General features: G+C 43.6%; 1 protein-coding gene across 1 annotated transcript in view; it reads left to right on the top strand.

The window, feature by feature from the left end:
• Nucleotides 1-19,248, top strand: part of BBS5 (Bardet-Biedl syndrome 5) — a 29,597-nt gene that overhangs the window by 9,971 nt on the left and 378 nt on the right. The window contains exons 6-11 of the mRNA XM_040440035.1: nucleotides 6,639-6,774; nucleotides 7,989-8,084; nucleotides 9,966-10,028; nucleotides 11,923-12,057; nucleotides 17,566-17,649; nucleotides 19,179-19,202. Of these exons, the coding sequence (XP_040295969.1) occupies nucleotides 6,639-6,774; nucleotides 7,989-8,084; nucleotides 9,966-10,028; nucleotides 11,923-12,057; nucleotides 17,566-17,649; nucleotides 19,179-19,202 (538 nt within the window). The remainder of the gene's footprint in view (nucleotides 1-6,638; nucleotides 6,775-7,988; nucleotides 8,085-9,965; nucleotides 10,029-11,922; nucleotides 12,058-17,565; nucleotides 17,650-19,178; nucleotides 19,203-19,248) is intronic.

Raw genomic sequence — 19,248 nt, 5'->3', positions numbered from 1 at the left:
ATAAGGGAAAGTCAGGGCGTTGGAGCTATTCCAAAGGGGGCAGGGGTAGAGGTAATCCCTCTTCTGCCCAAAATAAATCCCTAAAATCCCTGATCCCCTTAATAGGGAAGAACGCCCTAATGTGCTCAGTAGATCTTCAGGATGCCTACTATCATGTCCCAATTCATCCAGAATCCCAGAGGCTCCTGAGATTTGCTATTCAGGATCACAAGGGGATAACCAACCACTTCCAGTTTACGGCCCTCCCCTTTGGGATATCGTCTGCGCCCAGAATCTTTACGAAGCTGGTGGTCGAGATGGTAGCCTTCCTGAGACACAAAGGACTAGTGATCGTTCCATACCTGGACGACTTCCTCCTAGTCGGGAACTCAGAGGACGATCTAAAATCGGACTTACTAACCTTCCTATCTCTCATCCAAGATCTGGGATGGTTGGTGAACCAGAAAAAGTCACATCTGGTACCGTCCAGCACTATCCAGTTTCTGGGGGTCATCCTGGACTCCCGGGCTCAGCGTACCTTCCTTCCACCAGACAAAATCAAAGGCCTCCAACTGAAGATCCATCGGTTTCAGAGCAGAAGGTCTTGTCCCATAAGAGAGGCTATGAGCCTCCTGGGCCTTCTTTCATCCTGCATCCCATCCGTTCCCTGGAGCCAGTCTCACTTTCGATCACTTCAGCTATGGATCCTCAGATCTTGGGACAGGCGACAGTCCTCACTGAACCACAAGGTTCTGATTCCCACCGCGGTGAAGGTCTCCCTAAACTGGTGGAGACACTCAGCCAACCTGTCCTTGGGAGTCGCCTGGGAGAAGACCCCCTACATCCAAGTTCTCACGGACGCGAGTGAGAAAGGATGGGGTGCGAAAGTGGGAGATCACTTCTTTCAAGGCTCCTGGGTTTCGGTAACCCGCTCCCAATCTTCCAATTTCAGGGAGCTAGAAGCGGTCCGGAAAGCCCTGAAGGCGGCAGAAGCCCTCCTTGTGGGTCACCACATAAAAATACTCTCCGACAATACGACGACAGTGGCGTACCTTTCTCATCAGGGAGGCACAAGGTCAGAGAAACTGATGTCAATCTCAAGAAAAATCTTCGACTGGGCAGAGTCCCGCGTGAGGTCCATCTCCGCAATCTATCTAAAAGGGATCCTAAACGTGGAGGCAGACTATCTCAGTCGTCAGTGGATAGACCATACCGAGTGGTCCCTGAATCAGGACGTGTTCCAGACTCTCGTAGAGAAGTGGGGTGTCCCACAGGTGGACCTGTTTGCGTCCAAGAAAAATGCAAAAGTACCAACATTCTGCTTCTTGAACCCTCGGGACAACCCTTGGGCTCTGGACGCGCTGACGATTCCCTGGGACTGGGATCTCGGCTACGCATTCCCACCCTTGCCTCTGCTTCCCAGGGTAATTCAAAAGCTCAACTCAGAAAACTCGACTTTGATCCTAATAGCCCCTTATTGGCCGAAAAGGAGCTGGTTCACTTCACTAAAGAACCTATCGATAGAAGATCCATGGCCTCTTCCCTCCAGGAGGGACCTTCTTCATCAGGGGCCGATACTGCACCCAAATTCGAGTTTTCTCAAGCTATCGGCCTGGATCCTGAAGTCCAGAGGTTGAGATCTCAAGGACTTTCTGATCAAGTGATTTCAACCCTTAAAGCAAGTAGGAAGAAAGTCACCTTTTCGATATACCTAAAAATTTGGAAGCGTTTTTGTTCTTGGAGCGGCAATCCTGCCCCAAATCTAGAGCCACCCAACTTCCAGAGGATCTTAGATTTCCTCCAGCAGGGACTTGAATTGGGTCTCAGGCCTTCCACCCTGAAGGTACAGGTCTCGGCCCTAGCCTGTTTTTTTGATCTAGACCTAGCCAATCATCGCTGGATCAAAAGGTTTATGAGAGCCGCTTCCCGACTTCGTCCCTCCCTGAAAACTAGGATCCCCAATTGGGACCTCAATACGGTACTCACAGGCCTGACCCTCGCCCCGTTTGAGCCCTTGGATAGCTGTTCTATCAAACATCTCTCTCTAAAAACAGCCTTTTTAGTGGCCATCACGTCCGCAAGAAGGTTAGGCGAGATTCAGGCCCTATCCATTCAGGAGCCCTACCTCCGCATCACCGATGACCGAATTATCCTAAGATTAGATCCAGGTTTTCTACCTAAGGTAGTATCAGATTTCCACCGGAACCAGGAGATAATCCTTCCTTCCTTCTGCAGTAATCCCTCTAATGATAGAGAGGCTAGCTTCCATTCCCTGGACGTGAGACGTTCAGTACTACGTTATCTTGAGGTATCTAAAGGTTTCCGTAGATCTAACAACCTATTCATCCTCTTCTCCGGTAAGAATAAGGGCCTAAAAGCCTCCAGGTCCTCCTTAGCTCGATGGATCAGGGATTCCATTTCCTTTTCTTATGAGTCTCAGGGTCTCCCTTGCCCCACAAATTTGAGAGCCCACTCTACTCGAGCTATGTCCTCTTCCCAAGCAGAGCGAGCAGGAGCTTCCCTGGAGGATATCTGTAAAGCTGCCACTTGGTCTAACATTCACACCTTCACTAAACATTATAGGTTAGACCTATCCAGTTCAGACCTGTCTTTTGGACGTAAGGTCCTTCAGGCGGTCGTCCCCCCCTAGGCGATAATTTTGTATATCTCCTTGTAGCCGTCGTGGTGATGAGGTGGAAAGCCGGAATTAGACTTACCGGTAATTCAGTTTCCACGAGATCACCACGACGGCACGTATTTTCCCTACCCCTTACTTATTTTCTATGAGGTTATGAAGTAATACCCTCTTGATTTACTATGTTTGTTCTCACCACCTTTTTTGTTTGATTGTCTCTGTAATTTTGGACACACTGGTGTTGGTGGTGGGAGGGGGGGATTTAAACCCTCTCTCTGTTCCTGCCCCTACAGAGGTCAGGGGTCAATCTCCTTGTAGCCGTCGTGGTGATCTCGTGGAAACTGAATTACCGGTAAGTCTAATTCCGGCTTTTTGCGCTGCGGAGGCACGGATCGGTAGCACTATGAAGCACTTCTTTGGGCTTCTAATCCATGCCTCTGCACCGCAAAAAGTTAGAACATGTTCTATCTTTGGCCGCATGTTGACGATTGTGGAACCATTCAAGTTAATGTGTCCGCATCCACAAGCAGTGTGCACATGACTAATGCCCATGCATTGCAGACCGCAATTTGTGGTCCCACAGCACTGGCACTGAGGGAGGAACAAAAATACCAAACTTAAAAAAAGTCCTCAAAAATAAAAATACAGCCGCAAAATAGGATATTTTTAAAAGCATCCTAAAATCTAATTGTGAGAGGTACATACCTTATGGGAATAAAAGGTTAAGGAACAAGAAAAAAACCAATGTGCATAAATAGAACTGTAAAGAAAGCAATAAATGACAAAAAGAAAACATTTAAATCACTAAAACAGGAGGGTGGCGAGGAAGCACTGAAAAACTATAAGGAGAAAAATCGAATATGTAAAAAACAAATAAAAGCATCTGTGCTGCCTTTACAGGCTATTTAAGTTATAGTTATTTATATAGGCTATGTAGTTTATCACTGCCATCTAGTGGCAAAAGTGAGTGGCAGCTTTACCCAGGTTATGTAAATCACTCAGGCAGGAAGTGACCCTTGGTTTAGGAAGTGTTTTCAGCCATTTTAGCTATTCTCGATGGATGCAGCCTGTCTGCTTCTCTCCCAAGGGGCTTGAGACATCATCGCCTTTTCACAAAAAATAAAATAAAGTTTGATTCCTTTGGTAGACAACACAAGCAGTGGGCTTCTGTTTTCTGGAGTCTCGGACAAGTGTTTAGCTGTCCGTTCAGAACCACACATAGTCAGTGTTTTGAGAGCGGAACAGAAGCCAAATTAGAGACCGAGAGATTAATTGCCAAAGAGAGCAAAACTAACCTTAAAATGTTCTACAATTATATACTGTAAATGGTAAAAAGTATAAATCTGACGGTGTTTCAGAGAGCGATGAGGAGAAAGCAAAGCCATTAAATATTTTTTTCTCCACTGTATTCACTGAGGAAAATAAACTGTCAGATAAAATGCAGAATGTAAAAGTAAATTCCCCATTTAAAAGTGCCCTGTCTGACCCAAGAAGAAGTACAGCGGCATCTTAAAATGATTAAAATAGACAAATCGCCAGGACCAGATGGCATACACCCCCGTATCCTAAGGGAATTAAGTAATGTCATAGCCAGACCCTTATTTCTGATATTTAAGGACTCTATACTGACAGTGAGTGTTCCACAGGATTAGCGCATAGCAAATGTGGTGCCAATATTCAAAAAGGGTCCAAAAACAGAGCCTGGAAACTATAGGCCGGTAAGTTTAACATCTGTCGTGGGTAAATTGTTTGAAGGTTTTCTGAGAGATGCTATCTTGGAGCACCTCAATGAAAATAAGCAAATAACGCCATATCAGCATGGCTTCGTGAGGGATCGGTCATGTCAAACTAATTTAATCAGTTTCTATGAGGAGATAAGTTCTAGACTTGACAGCGGCGAATCAATGGATGTCGTATATCTGGACTTCTTCAAAGCATTTGACAGTGTACCACATAAAAGGTTAGTATATAAAATGAGAATGATTGGACTGGGAGAAAACGTCTGTATGTGGGTAAGTAACTGGCTGAGTGATAGAAAACAGAGGGTGGTTATTAACGGTACACACTCAGATTGGGTCACTGTCACTAGCGGAGTACCTCAGGGGTCAGTATTGGGCCCTAGTCTCTTCAATATATTTATTGATGATCTTGTAGAAGGCTTGCACAGTAAAATATCAGTTTTTGCAGATGACACTAAACTGTGTAAAGTAATTAACACTGAAGAGGACCATATACTGCTACAGAGGGATCTGGATAGATTGGAGGCTTGGGCAGATAAGTGGCAGATGAGGTTTAACACTGACAAATGTAAGGTTATGCACATGGGAAGGAAAAATGCAAGTCACCCGTACATACTAAATGGTAAAACACTCGGTAACACTGACATGGAAAAGGATCTAGGAATTTTAGTGAACTGCAAACTAAGCTGCAAAAACCAGTGTCAGGCAGCTGCTGCCAAGGCCAATAGGATAATGGGTTGTGTGGCGAAAGCCACTTCGCCACGGTGTTTTGGAGGGGGCTGTTTGCCAGCCTCCTGCCCCTGGATTACAGCCCTTTAAGATACTTTTACTAACTTTTAAACCCCTGAACCTATTCAAGTGAATTTTGGATAGGTTTGTCCCCAAGTTATACTGGTTAAATTGATATAAGTTATATGTATGTACAATGTAAACTCACAAAGTTGTAACAATTTATAAGAAGTGTAACTTTTCAGCTTAGGAGATAGTTGTGTAGATACAGAAGTTGACTCAATTATCTCCTAGACAGAGGGGAGGAATATGCTGGGTGTGTTTCTATTGTCCCATTGTGCCCGATTGGCTGCTGTACTTACATTGTATGTGTTGTAATATATTGATTGGTTGTATTTCAAAACCCTGTGGGCAGTACTATGTTTGTGGATTGTGAATAAAAGAGGCTGTACGTGCAAGTACAAACAGTTCTGCTTGACCTCAAAACGAAGTGTCGTCTCGTTATTGGGGGAATTGGATTGTTTGCTGATTGCCAGGAGTGTAAGCCGATTGTATGCTTTTCCTGTTCCGCCGTTTCCAGTGTTCGTGTAGTTTGCAGTTCGGCAGACTGGTGCTTGCAGTAGCTGCCTGTGCATGGAAAGGAGAATATCGTCTGAACGGAGTTGTGTGCTGAACGGTCCGTTACAGGTTGCATCAAAGGGGCATAGATGCCCATGATGAGAACATAGTCCTACCACTTTACAAATCACTGGTCAGACCACTGGTGTACAGTTCTGGGCTCCTGTGAACAAGGCAGACATAGCAGAGCTGGAGAGGGTTCAGAGGAGGGCAACTAAAGTAATAACTGGAATGGGGCAACTACAGTACCCTGAAAGATTATCAACATTAGGGTTATTCACTTTAGAAAAAAGACGACTGAGGGGAGATCTAATTACTATGTATAAATATATCAGGGGTCAGTACAGAGATCTCTCCCATCATCTATTTATCCCCAGGACTGTGACTGTGACGAGGGGACATCCTCTGCGTCTGGAGGAAAGAAGGTTTGTACACAAACATAGAAGAGGATTCTTTACGGTAAGAGCAGTGAGACTATGGAACTCTCTGCCTGAGGAGGTGGTGATGGTGAGTACAATAAAAGAATTCAGGAGGGGCCTGGATGTATTTCTGGAGTGTAATAATATTACAGGTTATAGCTACTAGAGAGGGGTCGTGATCCAGGGAGTTATTCTGATTGCCTTATTGGAGTCGGGAAGGAATTTATTTTTACCCTTAAGTGGGGAAAATTGGCTTCTACCTCACAGTTTTTTGTTTTTTTTTGCCTTCCTCTGAATCAACTTGCAGGATAACAGGCTGAACTGGATGGACAGATGTCTTTTTTCGGCCTTATGTACTATGTTACTATGTTACTATGCTAGAGGTCTGATCTTTATGTGGTTGGTTAGGTGTCCTGTTTTCTTCAGTTATACCACTAGGTATGGTATGTTTTTGCTTGCTCACTTTCATGCATCCAGTATTCATTTTTAATCATTTTGCTTCCTTTTGTATTTTCATAGAGCTTATGAAACCTCTAAGATGTATCGAGATCTCAAACTAAGAGGGGCACTGATCCAAAATAGGCAACTAAGACTCCTTCCCCGGGAACAAGTTTATGACAAAATCAATGGAGTATGGAACTTATCCAGTGACCAGGTAATAAACAGTATTTTATCAAGGAAATGACATTTGACTGGATAACAAAAAAACAAGACATACGGTGGCTTGCACGACCTTTCACACTGCTACTTTGAGATGGGGATGTGGGGGAGGGTCTTTATAGTTATATGTACCATTCCGCTGAGTACAGTACAGAATTATGCTGAATTATTAGGACTTTAAGAAACCTCTTGTGTGCAGTTTGCATTTGAATCGTTTTCTGCAGTACTTCAGAGAAGAACTTGCATTATGCACTATGTTTTTTAATTGTTTGCACAGTCTTTCATCTCCCTGTCTATTTATCTCAAAAAGCTTGTTATAACAAATCTTCTGTCTAGATCTCCTGCATCAGCATTTCAGGAAACACAATCTTCAACCATGGACCATAGGAGCCAATTATCCCTTATGGACAACATAGGGGATAACTATGGTATTAGATCGGCAGGGGTCTGACTAATGGGACCCTTACCAATCACAAGAACACCACTGGCTTCCCTTAAATGAATGGAGTGGCACTGCTGTCTCCACCAGTCCCTTAGAGAATAAATAGAGCAGGACACATAACCTGCCTCTCCATTGAGGGGGCCTTGTGGGTATGGGGGCCCCCATTTTTGTGATGGTGGTTGAACCTCCACTGATCTAATAGTTCTATTTCTTATATTGGGGGATAACTTTATATATAGCCAGAATACCCCTTTAAAGTCTACGTCATCAGTATATGATCTGTAGGGGTCCGACACCCGGGGCCCCTGCCGATCAGCTGTTTGAGAAGGCACTGAGGCTCCTGTGAGCGCCACGGCCTTCTCTGTGGTCACAAAGTACAGCGTCGTACGTTGTATAGCGGCTGTGCTTGGTATCGCTCTCAGCCCCATTTACTTCAACGGGGCTGAACTGCTCCTAGGCCACGTGACCGATGAGCGTGATGTCACTGGCCCAGGAAAAGCTGTGAGAAGGCCGCAGGAGCAGCGGTGCCGTCTCTGACAGCTGATCAGCAGGGGTCTTAGGTGTCGGACCCCCACCGATCAGACACTGATAGCCTATCCTAAGGATAGATCATCCGTATTAAAATCTCGGAAAACCCCTTTAAGATGGCTTGTTATTATGGCGCAGAAGTACTTCATATCAATGTACAGAAGCATTACAGATCTAGTTTTAAGACCTTGTTTTCACTTGACTCTGTATATTCACCTTTTCACTGTTTTCCTTCACAGGGTAACTTGGGCACGTTCTTTATAACTAATGTCAGGATAGTTTGGCATGCCAACATGAATGACAGTTTTAATGTCAGCATACCGTACCTTCAGATCGTAAGTTTTTTATTTTTTTTATTTCTATTTTAATGTTGGTAAATCAGATCAGATTTAAATTGTACTGTCTCGGTGATTGCATTGACTTGATCACAATAGTTTCCTGAGCAGCGTAATTAAATAGCATCTCAGTAGACATATAATTACCTAATATCAGTACATAGTAACAATAATCTTGTATTTATATAAAATCCACATACTGCAAACAATTTTACAAATGAGAAAGCTGTAAAACATAAAAAATGCATGAAATAAAAGGACAGGGGGCCCTGCGCCGGGACACACACCTTATCTCCAATTATTAGCAACAAAAATGACATATTCAGGTCAGTAAAAAAGCTATAAGGAATGCCCTGCTGAGTGAGGGTCTCTTCCTATCTCACTGTTAGGCCTCATGCACACGACAGTTGTTTTTCTCGGCCTCCGTTCCGTTTTTTTTGCGGATAGGATGGGGACCCATTCATTTCAATGGGTCAGCAAAAAAAATGCTGATAGTTCATCCGTTTGTGTTCCGCGTCCGTTGTCCGTGTTTCCCTTCAGCAAAAAAAATAGTGCATGTCCTACTTTTTTCACATTTGCGGACAAGGATAGGCATTTATTACAAGGGATCTGTGGGAAAAAACGGGGCAGTAAATATTAGTCAAATTATTAGAAGCTAAAACATGGAGGCAGATATATTAAGTATATTATGGATGCACCATTTTTAGTTTGCATTTTTCACTATATGTATTTAGAGTGTTTAATGTGTTTAAATCTGTGATATTGTTTTACAAAGCGGGAAAGGGAAGATGCAACGCAGTGCGCCACAAGTATTCCTATTCGTGACACAGTGCGCCATAGGACTTTATGCTGTCACACCACTTTTCATACCACCTAGAGCTGACCGCAAGATGCGCTAATATCTGTCCAAGACTGTGACAAAACCAAATAGGACTAGGTAAAAAAAAGTTGGTACAAAAGTTGGCTGAAAAACCCTGGGGGTCATTTGCTATCCAGAAATACACCTATATTAGGCATATTTCTGACGCAGAGGTTACTTATGCCGCATTCTGTGACTATTCCCTGCTGACGCCAGGTCTAATAAAGTGGGCAGAGAAGGGGACAGGCCAGTAGTCCCGTCTCATTCATCATTTTCTACGCCTCTTTTAGGTGTAAAAAAAATGGTCTAAATGTAAGACAGCTAGGAAGCTGGTTTACATTTAGATTGGCCCAGGATACTTCGTACTTATGTAGAGGCCGGCGCCATAACTTCAGCGGATCCATCGCCAGCTATAGGGGTCTTTATAAATGACCTCCCCTGTGTCTAGCATGTTGTAAATTAAATAAAATAGTGGTGCGTACACTTTATGTGTAACACTCACTCATCGGGTGAAACAATCTTTCATGCGGACACCTCAGTTGTCATTTCTGGGCAGCAGATCGTGCCATTTAAAGGGAACCTGTCACCGGGATTTTGTGTATAGAGCTGAGGACATGGGTTGCTAGATGGCCGCTAGCACATCCGCAATATCCAGTCCCCATAGCTCTGTGTGCTTTTATTGTGTAAAAAAAATGTGACTCATCTCAGGTTAATTTGCATATGTATCAAATCGGTTTTTTTACACAATAAAAGCACACAGAGCTATGGGGACTGGGTATTGCGGATGTGCTAGCGGCCATCTAGCAACCCATGTTGCGATCTGCTGCATGAGGACGAGTGATGGCAGCGCTTCACCTCCAGTGATGATCAGGTAATTGTCGGGAGGGACGCGTTCCCTGCTCCATCGGCCTGTGTTTACTTGTTAATTAAGCGCTGTCTCTTGTATTGCATGTCAGGAGTATCAGTATATGGTGTGTCTGTTCAGTTATATAGCTTATTTCTCTGTCTTTTTATTAAACTAGCGTTCCATAAAGATACGCGACTCCAAGTTTGGCTTAGCTCTTGTGATTGAAAGCTCCCAGCAGGTAAAAGCTATTACCATGTACATTGCAGTATTTTATTATGTACTCCGCCACAGTGATAAGTTCTTGTGTATATAGTAAAGTGGGCGTAGGAGCGGTGAGGGGTCTGCTGGAGCGGAAGTAGAAATTAGAGAACATATTCTTGTAGTCTAAAACAACATACATTTACAGTGTGATGGTGCAAAGTCTGAAGGCTGCATGTTTCCATGATCTTGGGTAAAAGTTCCTTAAAATCAGCCAGAAGAGTAAAAGGGTTTTCCGAGACTTTATTTTTAAACTGATGACCCGTCTTCTGGATATGTCATCAGTATCTGATCGGTGGGGGTCTGACACCCAGGACTCCACCAGTCCGCTGTTAGAGGAGGCTCGGGTGCTCACAGTAGCGCACTGCCTTCCCCTTTTTTTTCCGAGCCCATGTGACGTCACATGGCCTAGGCACAGCTCAGTCCCATAGAAGCGAATGCGATATTAAAGGGAACCTGTCACCGGGATTTTGTGTATAGAGCTGAGGACATGGGTTGCTAGATGGCCGCTAGCACATCCACAATACCCAGTCCCCATAGCTCTGTGTGCTTTTATTGTGTAAAAAAACCGATTTGATACATATGCAAATTAACATAAAAGAGTCATATCTTACTTGTGTGATCAGAGAAGAGTCATATTTTCAAGCTCTGACTCATCTCAGGGTAATTTGCATATGTATCAAATCAGTTTTTTTACACAATGAAAGCACACAGAGCTATGGGGACTGGGTATTGCGGATGTGCTAGCGGCCATCTAGCAACCCATGTCCTCAGCTCTATACCCAAAATCATGATGACAGGTACCCTTTAAGCACAGCTGATATACAAGCTATGGTGATGTGCTTGGTGAGCTGAAAGAAGCCTGCGGCGCTAGTGCGAACCCCGCTGCCTTCTCAAACAGCTGTTCAGCGGGTGTCTGACCCCTTCCGATCGTATACTGATAGGTCATCAGCTAAATAAATCTCGGAAAACCGCTTTAAGGCCAGGTTTACATGCTCAGGCTGCCAGTGGAGGCCAATGGCCGCACTGCTTTGCAGGCAATACCTTGATTTCTTCACCCTCATAGCCAGAGCACGTAAACTTGGCTGAATGTTACCTGGCTATATATTTGAATTAAGAAATGAAGCTCTTGAGACTAATCTGGGCATGACAAGGGGTAGGGTGAGTAGGTGGCCAGCTAAGGTTCCACTGGAGGATGCAATTTATGGATTAAAAACAATGCAAATGGATGCCGTATTTAAATGTCTGACAGTGTGGAAGGTGGCGGGATACAATGAGCTCTTCTCTTTAGTGCATTAGTGAGTGACCAGCGCCTCTTATACAAGGTGTCTATTGTAACCGCTTAGCATTTTCCTATAGGAGAGGGAAGAAATCGAGTCAATAGAGGACAGCCACCCCTACATTCAGAAGTGCCCATGCTTGGTGGGGGACAAGTCCATTGATTGGTGGTAAAGCTGGGGCAACATGCAGAGTAAATGTCCATCCAGCAGCTGTGTGGCTGAGCTTCAGGGTGGGTTCATTCATAGACCACGGCCTATAGCGCCAAGCTAGCCTGCTGGGCCCCTTAGATTACTGCAGTGCCTACTGGTTCGAGGATCCATAAACAGACCAGTAAGGATTGGTGACATCCATTCTCCACTCTTTACATCTATCTTACAGTTTCAAGATCTTAGTCTATTAATCATAACATCTCAAGACCTTTCAGATATGAATTGGCTGCAAACTTTTGATATTTTAGTGATTGCAATATTACCTCACTAGGCAGTTTTAATAACCTTTCTTATGTTTTTATGTGGTTTCATTGATATTTATGCTGGACTTTGTTGTTTTCAGCATTATATTCATTAATCTTGTGTCCTTTTCTTGTGGATTAGAGCGGTGGCTATGTGCTAGGCTTTAAAATTGACCCGGTAGAGAAGCTCCAGGATTCTGTGAAAGAGATTAATTCACTGCACAGAGTCTACTCTGCAAGCCCCATATTTGGAGTAGAATATGAGATGGAAGAAAAGGTAAAAAAAATTCTGAATTGTTTTGAAAGGGGTTTTCAGGGGCCCTGAAATTTTTTTTGCTGAAGGCCAGAGATGAACCTGCTTACCTATCTCCCCCTTCCAGTGCTGATGCTCCAGGCAGTCTTTGTTTCCAGCGCTGCCTCCATGCTTGACTTCCCCGTGTGACCTCAGAAGCCACTGCCTGGCTGCAGTGGTGACATAGAGTTGTTGGGTACATCGTCATTGCAGTATTAGAAGCATAAACTGCTGGAAGCACAGAATGGTTTCTGGGTAATTAAGAAGGTGAGTTAAAGGTCCTTTACACGAGCCAGAAATCTGCCAGATAATTGCTAACAAGCTTTCATGGGAATACTTGTTAGCAATTATCTGGCGGTGTAAAGGTCCTGCCGAATACCTGATGAACAAGTGAAACGCTAATAGATCTTTTGTGCGGACACAAAAATCGTTGTTTGCTGTATCACGCTCTGCTGCTGGCAAACAACGAGTCTGTATGGGGACGAGTGATGGCACGAGTGATCGCTCCTCCCTATACTGTGGAGGGGATCGCTGCATGTAAATGCAGCGGTCTCCTCTGCTGACAAGCCGGCGATTGCTTCCTCCTCGACATTTGCTTGCTGTATCGTCCCTTTTTTTTAAAAAAATTTTATAGCGTAAACTTCCTGCCTTTGGTCAAAATTATTTGGAGTCCCAGAACACGCTCTTAACGGGAGTTAAGTAGGACCAGCACTTTTAACAACACTAATACTTGAGTAGTGCACATGCCATTGACTTCAGATTAGTAATTCATACTCACTCTGGCCATGTAATACTTAGAGAGGACTTCTCCTTTTGGAGTCCCTTCCATTATGTGTCAGAAGAATCCCAGCAAGCATTCTGTATTTCAATAAGGTATATTCTTTATTTCAGCAAATAATCAAAGATTACAGGACTCGTTTCTGACCTGGGGAACGCCCCCGTCCCATTGCAGCGCGCCCTACGGATCGAGTGTTGGCTGAATCTAGACACGACCCCCCCATAATGTCAAATAAGAAATGGCTCAGTACACCTCATTTACCTCCCCTCAGGCTTTTTCATGCACATTATGTTTTTTATGGCTCTCCACATTAAAGGGAACCTGTCACCGGGATTTTGTGTATAGAGCTGAGGACATGGGTTGCTAGATGGCCGCTAGCACATCCGCAATACCCAGTCCCCATAGCTCTGTGTGCTTTTATTGTGTAAAAAAAACGATTTGATAAATATGCAAATTAACCTGAGATGAGTCCTGTCCCTGACTCATCTCACGTACAGGACTCATCGCTGGTTAATTTGCATATTTATCAAATCGGGTTTTTCCCACAATAAAAGCACACAAAGCTATGGGGACTGGGTATTGCGGATGTGCTAGCGGCCATCTAGCAACCCATGTAAAAATACATATATACTTCAGAGTAACATATAGCAACAATTAGTGAGGATCCCCTTCTCAGAAAGATCACCGTGTTCCCAGCAGAAATGGTCCTGGAGCTCTTTCAAGCTGCACGCTAAGTGTCTGATGTCAATAATGTCATTTTTATTTATGATAGGTGACAGGGCATTTCTGCTTTACATGTCATGAACGGTTAGCAGATATGTTAGACTCCATTTGTCACAGACACAGTAAGTAACTAGAAGGCTTATGTGTCTTCTATAAAACTGCTGGCACAGGTGCACATCTCTGCCCCATGAATCATGTTAAAGGTCTTTTCAAGAATATATGTGTATAGTTTCCTGGAGGAGATTAGTTGTACCATAAATAAAATGACAATGTGCACTGCTGTCAGTTATACATAGCGAGGTGCCCATGACTCATGGGTGACCCAGAACACTTCAGTTACAGTCTTCATGACTTAGCATGACGCCTCTGTGCTGTCATAGGCAAGAGACAGCGAGAGCTGGAATCACTCAACATTCAAAGTAAGTTAAAGGGTTATGCCATGATTGATGTAAAAAAAAAAAAAAAATCGGACATCATATGGTACATGGCTATACCTTTCTAACAAAGCTAGAACCAGCCCTGTACCTCACAGAGTGTAATGGTCTCATAGAATAGCACTGCTTAGACACCTTGTATTCACTCATTCCTACTTCCACAGAGGTGTATATAGCTTTATCTCTCTCTAGATATAGGAGAAGGAAAGGTGGGGGTAGTGCATACCATATGTGTCTCTGGGGCTATATGTCAGGGGAGGAAGGAGCTAAATGCAGTGCATCCTGGGAGATTCAGGTGCTTGATTGTCTCATGTGCCGAGCTGCTGCCCACCCACAGAAAGGGAAGAAAGTCTTCCAGATATGTGAGTAAAAAAAGAGTCTTAAATTCATGGGATAACTCCTTTAAATGAGAATGTATGAGCTGTCAGGGAATTAAAGATGAGGGCAGCAGATCAAGTTGTCAGAAAACAAACTTTTTTTTAAATATTTTATAGTTCAATTAAAAATGATCTTTAGCACACAATAAGTAGAATACAATAAGAAATAATGGAAAGGTGTCCAGAGTATCCCAGGGCTCCTGACTTGACTCTTGTCAGATTCTGGGCTTCAGACCTGACTATATTGGGGCTCCCGTTGTCGGCCCAGGGGCTCCAGAATGGTATTCTTCAGGGTCCCTGAAGTCGGGGTTCTTCATTTCAAGCTATTCAGCTTCTTTTTTTCTGTAGGGAAAGCGGTTATGACAGCAGAACACCCTATGATCGGCTCATTGTGTGTCTCTGATGTGAAGGACCATTTTTTTTAAGTGGTTGCTATTAAAAGTTGTTAAACTACAATTGTATCTCTCAGTGTGTGTAGGACAGAACAATGCATATCAGGGGTAAATGTATTCACAAATATACTGACCCTACTATGACGTAGTCCTGGCAGGACTGACAGGTCCTTGTAGGAAATATAAATAGACATAAAAGCTCTTGATAAAATGTCTCTTTAACACTTAGATACAGAATGTTCTCTTTTAAAGGGAATCCGTCACCAGCGACCTCCCTATCCAGCTGTTGGCATAGACACATAGCTGTGGTTCACCTGATTAAAACGCTGCTTTTCATTTGTATATATGTAGGTGGGTGGCTCTCACCTAATAGCTATGATGGGTGCTACTAACTCTGAATTGGGAGCCCGATCCCAAGAATAATAAAAGCTTAAATAAAAAGAGGAGAGCGAGCACTCACAACACCTGTGTCATATGGAAATGATTTTACTTGGACCTAATAGGTCAGAAAACGTTATAATACTATTACATTCACTACTAAAATACATCCACATTAAAATACAATAAACATAAAATGGTACCAATTTGATTACACGACTGTGGTCGGGGTAAAGAATCCGTGGCCGCACTCCGTGACACTTATGAAATAGTGTCAGTGTCTATAAATTGAATAGATGAAAGTGTCCTAAAAGTTCCTCATGTGGGGCACTTTTCACGGCTTGTTTCCAATGTGAGCGGACACCATGTATATCAATTCCTGCAGAAAGGTTCGCTCCTGCCAGAAGAGTAAAGGCAAAGTCCCAAACTTAAGATTTTCAGTTCCTACCTGGTTCCTTAGTTATGTACCTCGCTATGTGGCGTCTCCTCGAGGCGAGCGGTGCTGGCCGTCCGAGCGTTCTCCGCCGCAAATCTCAGGCGGGTGACGACACAGTATCGCGGGATCCGACAGGTAGGATTCCAGACAGCAAAAATGCGCTGAAGGCTATGTGCGTACTTGCTTTACTGGAGATTCATCCATGCATGGCCATGCAATCCATAAGAGGGTCCGGTATGTTAGGTGGGCGCTTTTCCTTCTCTTACACCAGACGCGTTTCGGGGCGTCTACACCCCTTCCTCAGTGGTCAAAGTTTTGACCACTGAGGAAGGGGTGTAGACGCCCCGAAACGCGTCTGGTGTAAGAGAAGGAAAAGCGCCCCACCTAACATACCGGACCCTCTTATGGATTGCATGGCCATGCATGGATGAATCTCCAGTAAAGCAAGTACGCACATAGCCTTCAGCGCATTTTTGCTGTCTGGAATCCTACCTGTCGGATCCCGCGATACTGTGTCGTCACCCGCCTGAGATTTGCGGCGGAGAACGCTCGGACGGCCAGCACCGCTCGCCTCGAGGAGACGCCACATAGCGAGGTACATAACTAAGGAACCAGGTAGGAACTGAAAATCTTAAGTTTGGGACTTTGCCTTTACTCTTCTGGCAGGAGCGAACCTTTCTGCAGGAATTGATATACATGGTGTCCGCTCACATTGGAAACAAGCCGTGAAAAGTGCCCCACATGAGGAACTTTTAGGACACTTTCATCTATTCAATTTATAGACACTGACACTATTTCATAAGTGTCACGGAGTGCGGCCACGGATTCTTTACCCCGACCACAGTCGTGTAATCAAATTGGTACCATTTTATGTTTATTGTATTTTAATGTGGACGTATTTTAGTAGTGAATGTAATAGTATTATAACGTTTTCTGACCTATTAGGTCCAAGTAAAATCATTTCCATATGACACAGGTGTTGTGAGTGCTCGCTCTCCTCTTTTTATTTAAGCTGCTTTTCATTTGTTGATCTAATTCTCCATTTCCGAACGATGATACTTTTTCTTAACATGCCTTTGGTGCAATAAGGGTGTCACCATTGCTCTTGTTGCACACAGCCTCTGCTCCTTTCTGTGGCCATCCCCTCCCTGGCTGTTTTGCCACTGCCTGGCCCTGTCAATTAAAGCAGCTAGCCATAGAAAGGAGTGGCGCTTGGGTCCGACAGGAGCAATGTGACGCGCTCATTGCACCCAAAAAATGTTTTGCCCTATTTTACATAATAAGAAAAAGTATCACCACTCAGGAACGGAGCCTCAGATCAACAAAGGAAAAACATATAGAATATTGGATGGTGGCAGGTGTGTGGGGCATTTATAGAAGCCTGATAGTGAGGGGGTTACCTGGAACTAGAATGTGGCTGTATGGGAAGATTGATGATGGACTAGGATGTTATATGGAACATCGCTGATTGGAATTAGATGATGGTAGATGGCTTATTTAAGAGTAATGTGGTGCCGACACCCCGAGAGTGATGACTAAGGAAGATGTTTTAGGAGTGTGTCCTGCCTTAAAGGGATTAGGGAGGGGGGGGGGGGGGAGGTATGGGTTTATTTGTTTAGGATGGATAATTGTACTCACATTGAAGATACTTTTGATACCAGAGGCTATATGTGGATTTATGCCATGTCCTATGTAGATATGTGTAATAGAATGTATATATTATATACTATATATGACAGATAATGTATACATCTGTGGTCTACAAAATATCATGTTAATGTGATAAAATAAGACTGGAAAATGTTAATAAAGAAATATCTGATTTAAAAAAACAAAGGAAAAACAGCATTTTAATCGGGTGAACCACAGCTATGGGTCTATACAAACAGCTGGACAGGGAGGTCGCTGGTGACAGATTCCCTTTAATACGAGGCCAAGCTTTAGGACATAAAACGTCTTTTGTGTTATTTTTCAGCCCCAGGCTCTGGAGGAGCTGACCGTGGAACAGGTTCAGGATGATGTGGAGATAGAAGCTGATGAGCACACAGATGCATTTGTGGTAAGATTCACCTTTTAGGACACTTCCAGATTGTGGATTTATGCTTTAGTACAATACAATTAGGCTCCATTCACACGTCCGCAACGTGTTTTGCGGATCCACGGAGCCGCGGATCCGCAAAACACGGACAGCGGCAATGTGCGTTCCGCATTTTGTGGAACGCACATTGCCGGCACTATAGAATATGCCTATTCTTGTCCGCAATTGCGGACAAGAATAGGACATGTTCTATTTTTTTCGGGAACGGAATTGCGGACCCGGAAGTGCCGGTCCGCAATTCTGTGTCCGGGCAGCACATCGTGCTGCCCCATAGGAATGAATGGGTCCGCAATTCCGTTCCGCAAAATGCGGAACGAAATTTCGGACGTGTGAATGGAGCCTTAAACTGAGTTTTTTAAACCTTTTTTTTAGATGTAGCAGATTTTTCTACTGCAGATTTGAAGACCTGACGGGGGCCGTATAGAAATGTTTCCCTTCAGTTTTTTGTTTTGTTTTTTTGTTCAGTTGACATACAGGTGAAACTCGAAAAATTAGAATATCGTGCAAAAGTCCATTTATTTCAGTAATGTAAATGAAAAGGAATTGCATTAATGCAGATTAAAATTAGAATTTTGTGAAAAGTTTCAATATTCTAGGCTCAAAGTGTCACACTCTAGTCAGCTAATTAATCCATACCCCCTGAGCAAAGGGGACCTCAAAATTTCATAAGCTGTAAGCCAAAATCATCCAAATTATAACAAATAAAGGCTTGAAATATCTCGCTTTGCATGTAATGAGTCTATCTCATACAGTACAGACCAAAAGTTTGGACACACCTTCTCATTCAAAGAGTTTTCTTTATTTTCATGACTATGAAGGCATCAAAACTATGAATTCACACATGTGGAATTATATACATAACAAACAAGTGTGAAACAACTGAAAATATGTCATATTCTAGGTTCTTCAAAGTAGCCACCTTTTGCTTTGATTACTGCTTTGCACACTCTTGGCATTCTCTTGATGAGCTTCAAGAGGTAGTCCCCTGAAATGGTCTTCCAACAGTCTTGAAGGAGTTCCCAGAGATGCTTAGCACTAGTTGGCCCTTTTGCCTTCACTCTGCGGTCCAGCTCACCCCAAACCATCTCGATTGGGTTCAGGTCCGGTGACTGTGGAGGCCAGGTCATCTGGCGCAGCACCCCATCACTCTCCTTCATGGTCAAATAGCCCTTACTTTCAAAGTTTTCCCAATTTTTTGGAGAAGTGAATGGAGAGTAGACCACGCATGTGCAGCATTCTCTCCATTCGCCTCAGTGGGACTTCTGAAAGTAGCCAAGCTAGGGCTCAGCTATTTTAGGGAGTGAAGAGCAAGCTGCACCCGCACCTATCAGACACTTAAGGCAAATCCTAGTAATTTTCCATAAATGTTCCAAATGAAGCTTACCTTGTTAGTTACCTTTTTCTTTCTTTTCCTCTGAAAGCAAATAAGGTATAAAATGAATAGCTCGTCGTTCTCCTACTGATGTACTATCCCTTTTACTTTTTTTCAGGCTTATTTTGCAGATGGTAACAAGGTACAGAAAGTTCTTGACATTTACGTATTTATAATATCCAGTCGTA

Source organism: Bufo bufo, chromosome 7 (genome assembly GCF_905171765.1).
Source record: "Bufo bufo chromosome 7, aBufBuf1.1, whole genome shotgun sequence".
In the NCBI taxonomy this organism is placed as follows: Eukaryota; Metazoa; Chordata; class Amphibia; order Anura; family Bufonidae; genus Bufo; species Bufo bufo.
Note: the sequence above shows the minus strand (reverse complement) of the source record. Positions and strands in the feature narration are given on the sequence as shown.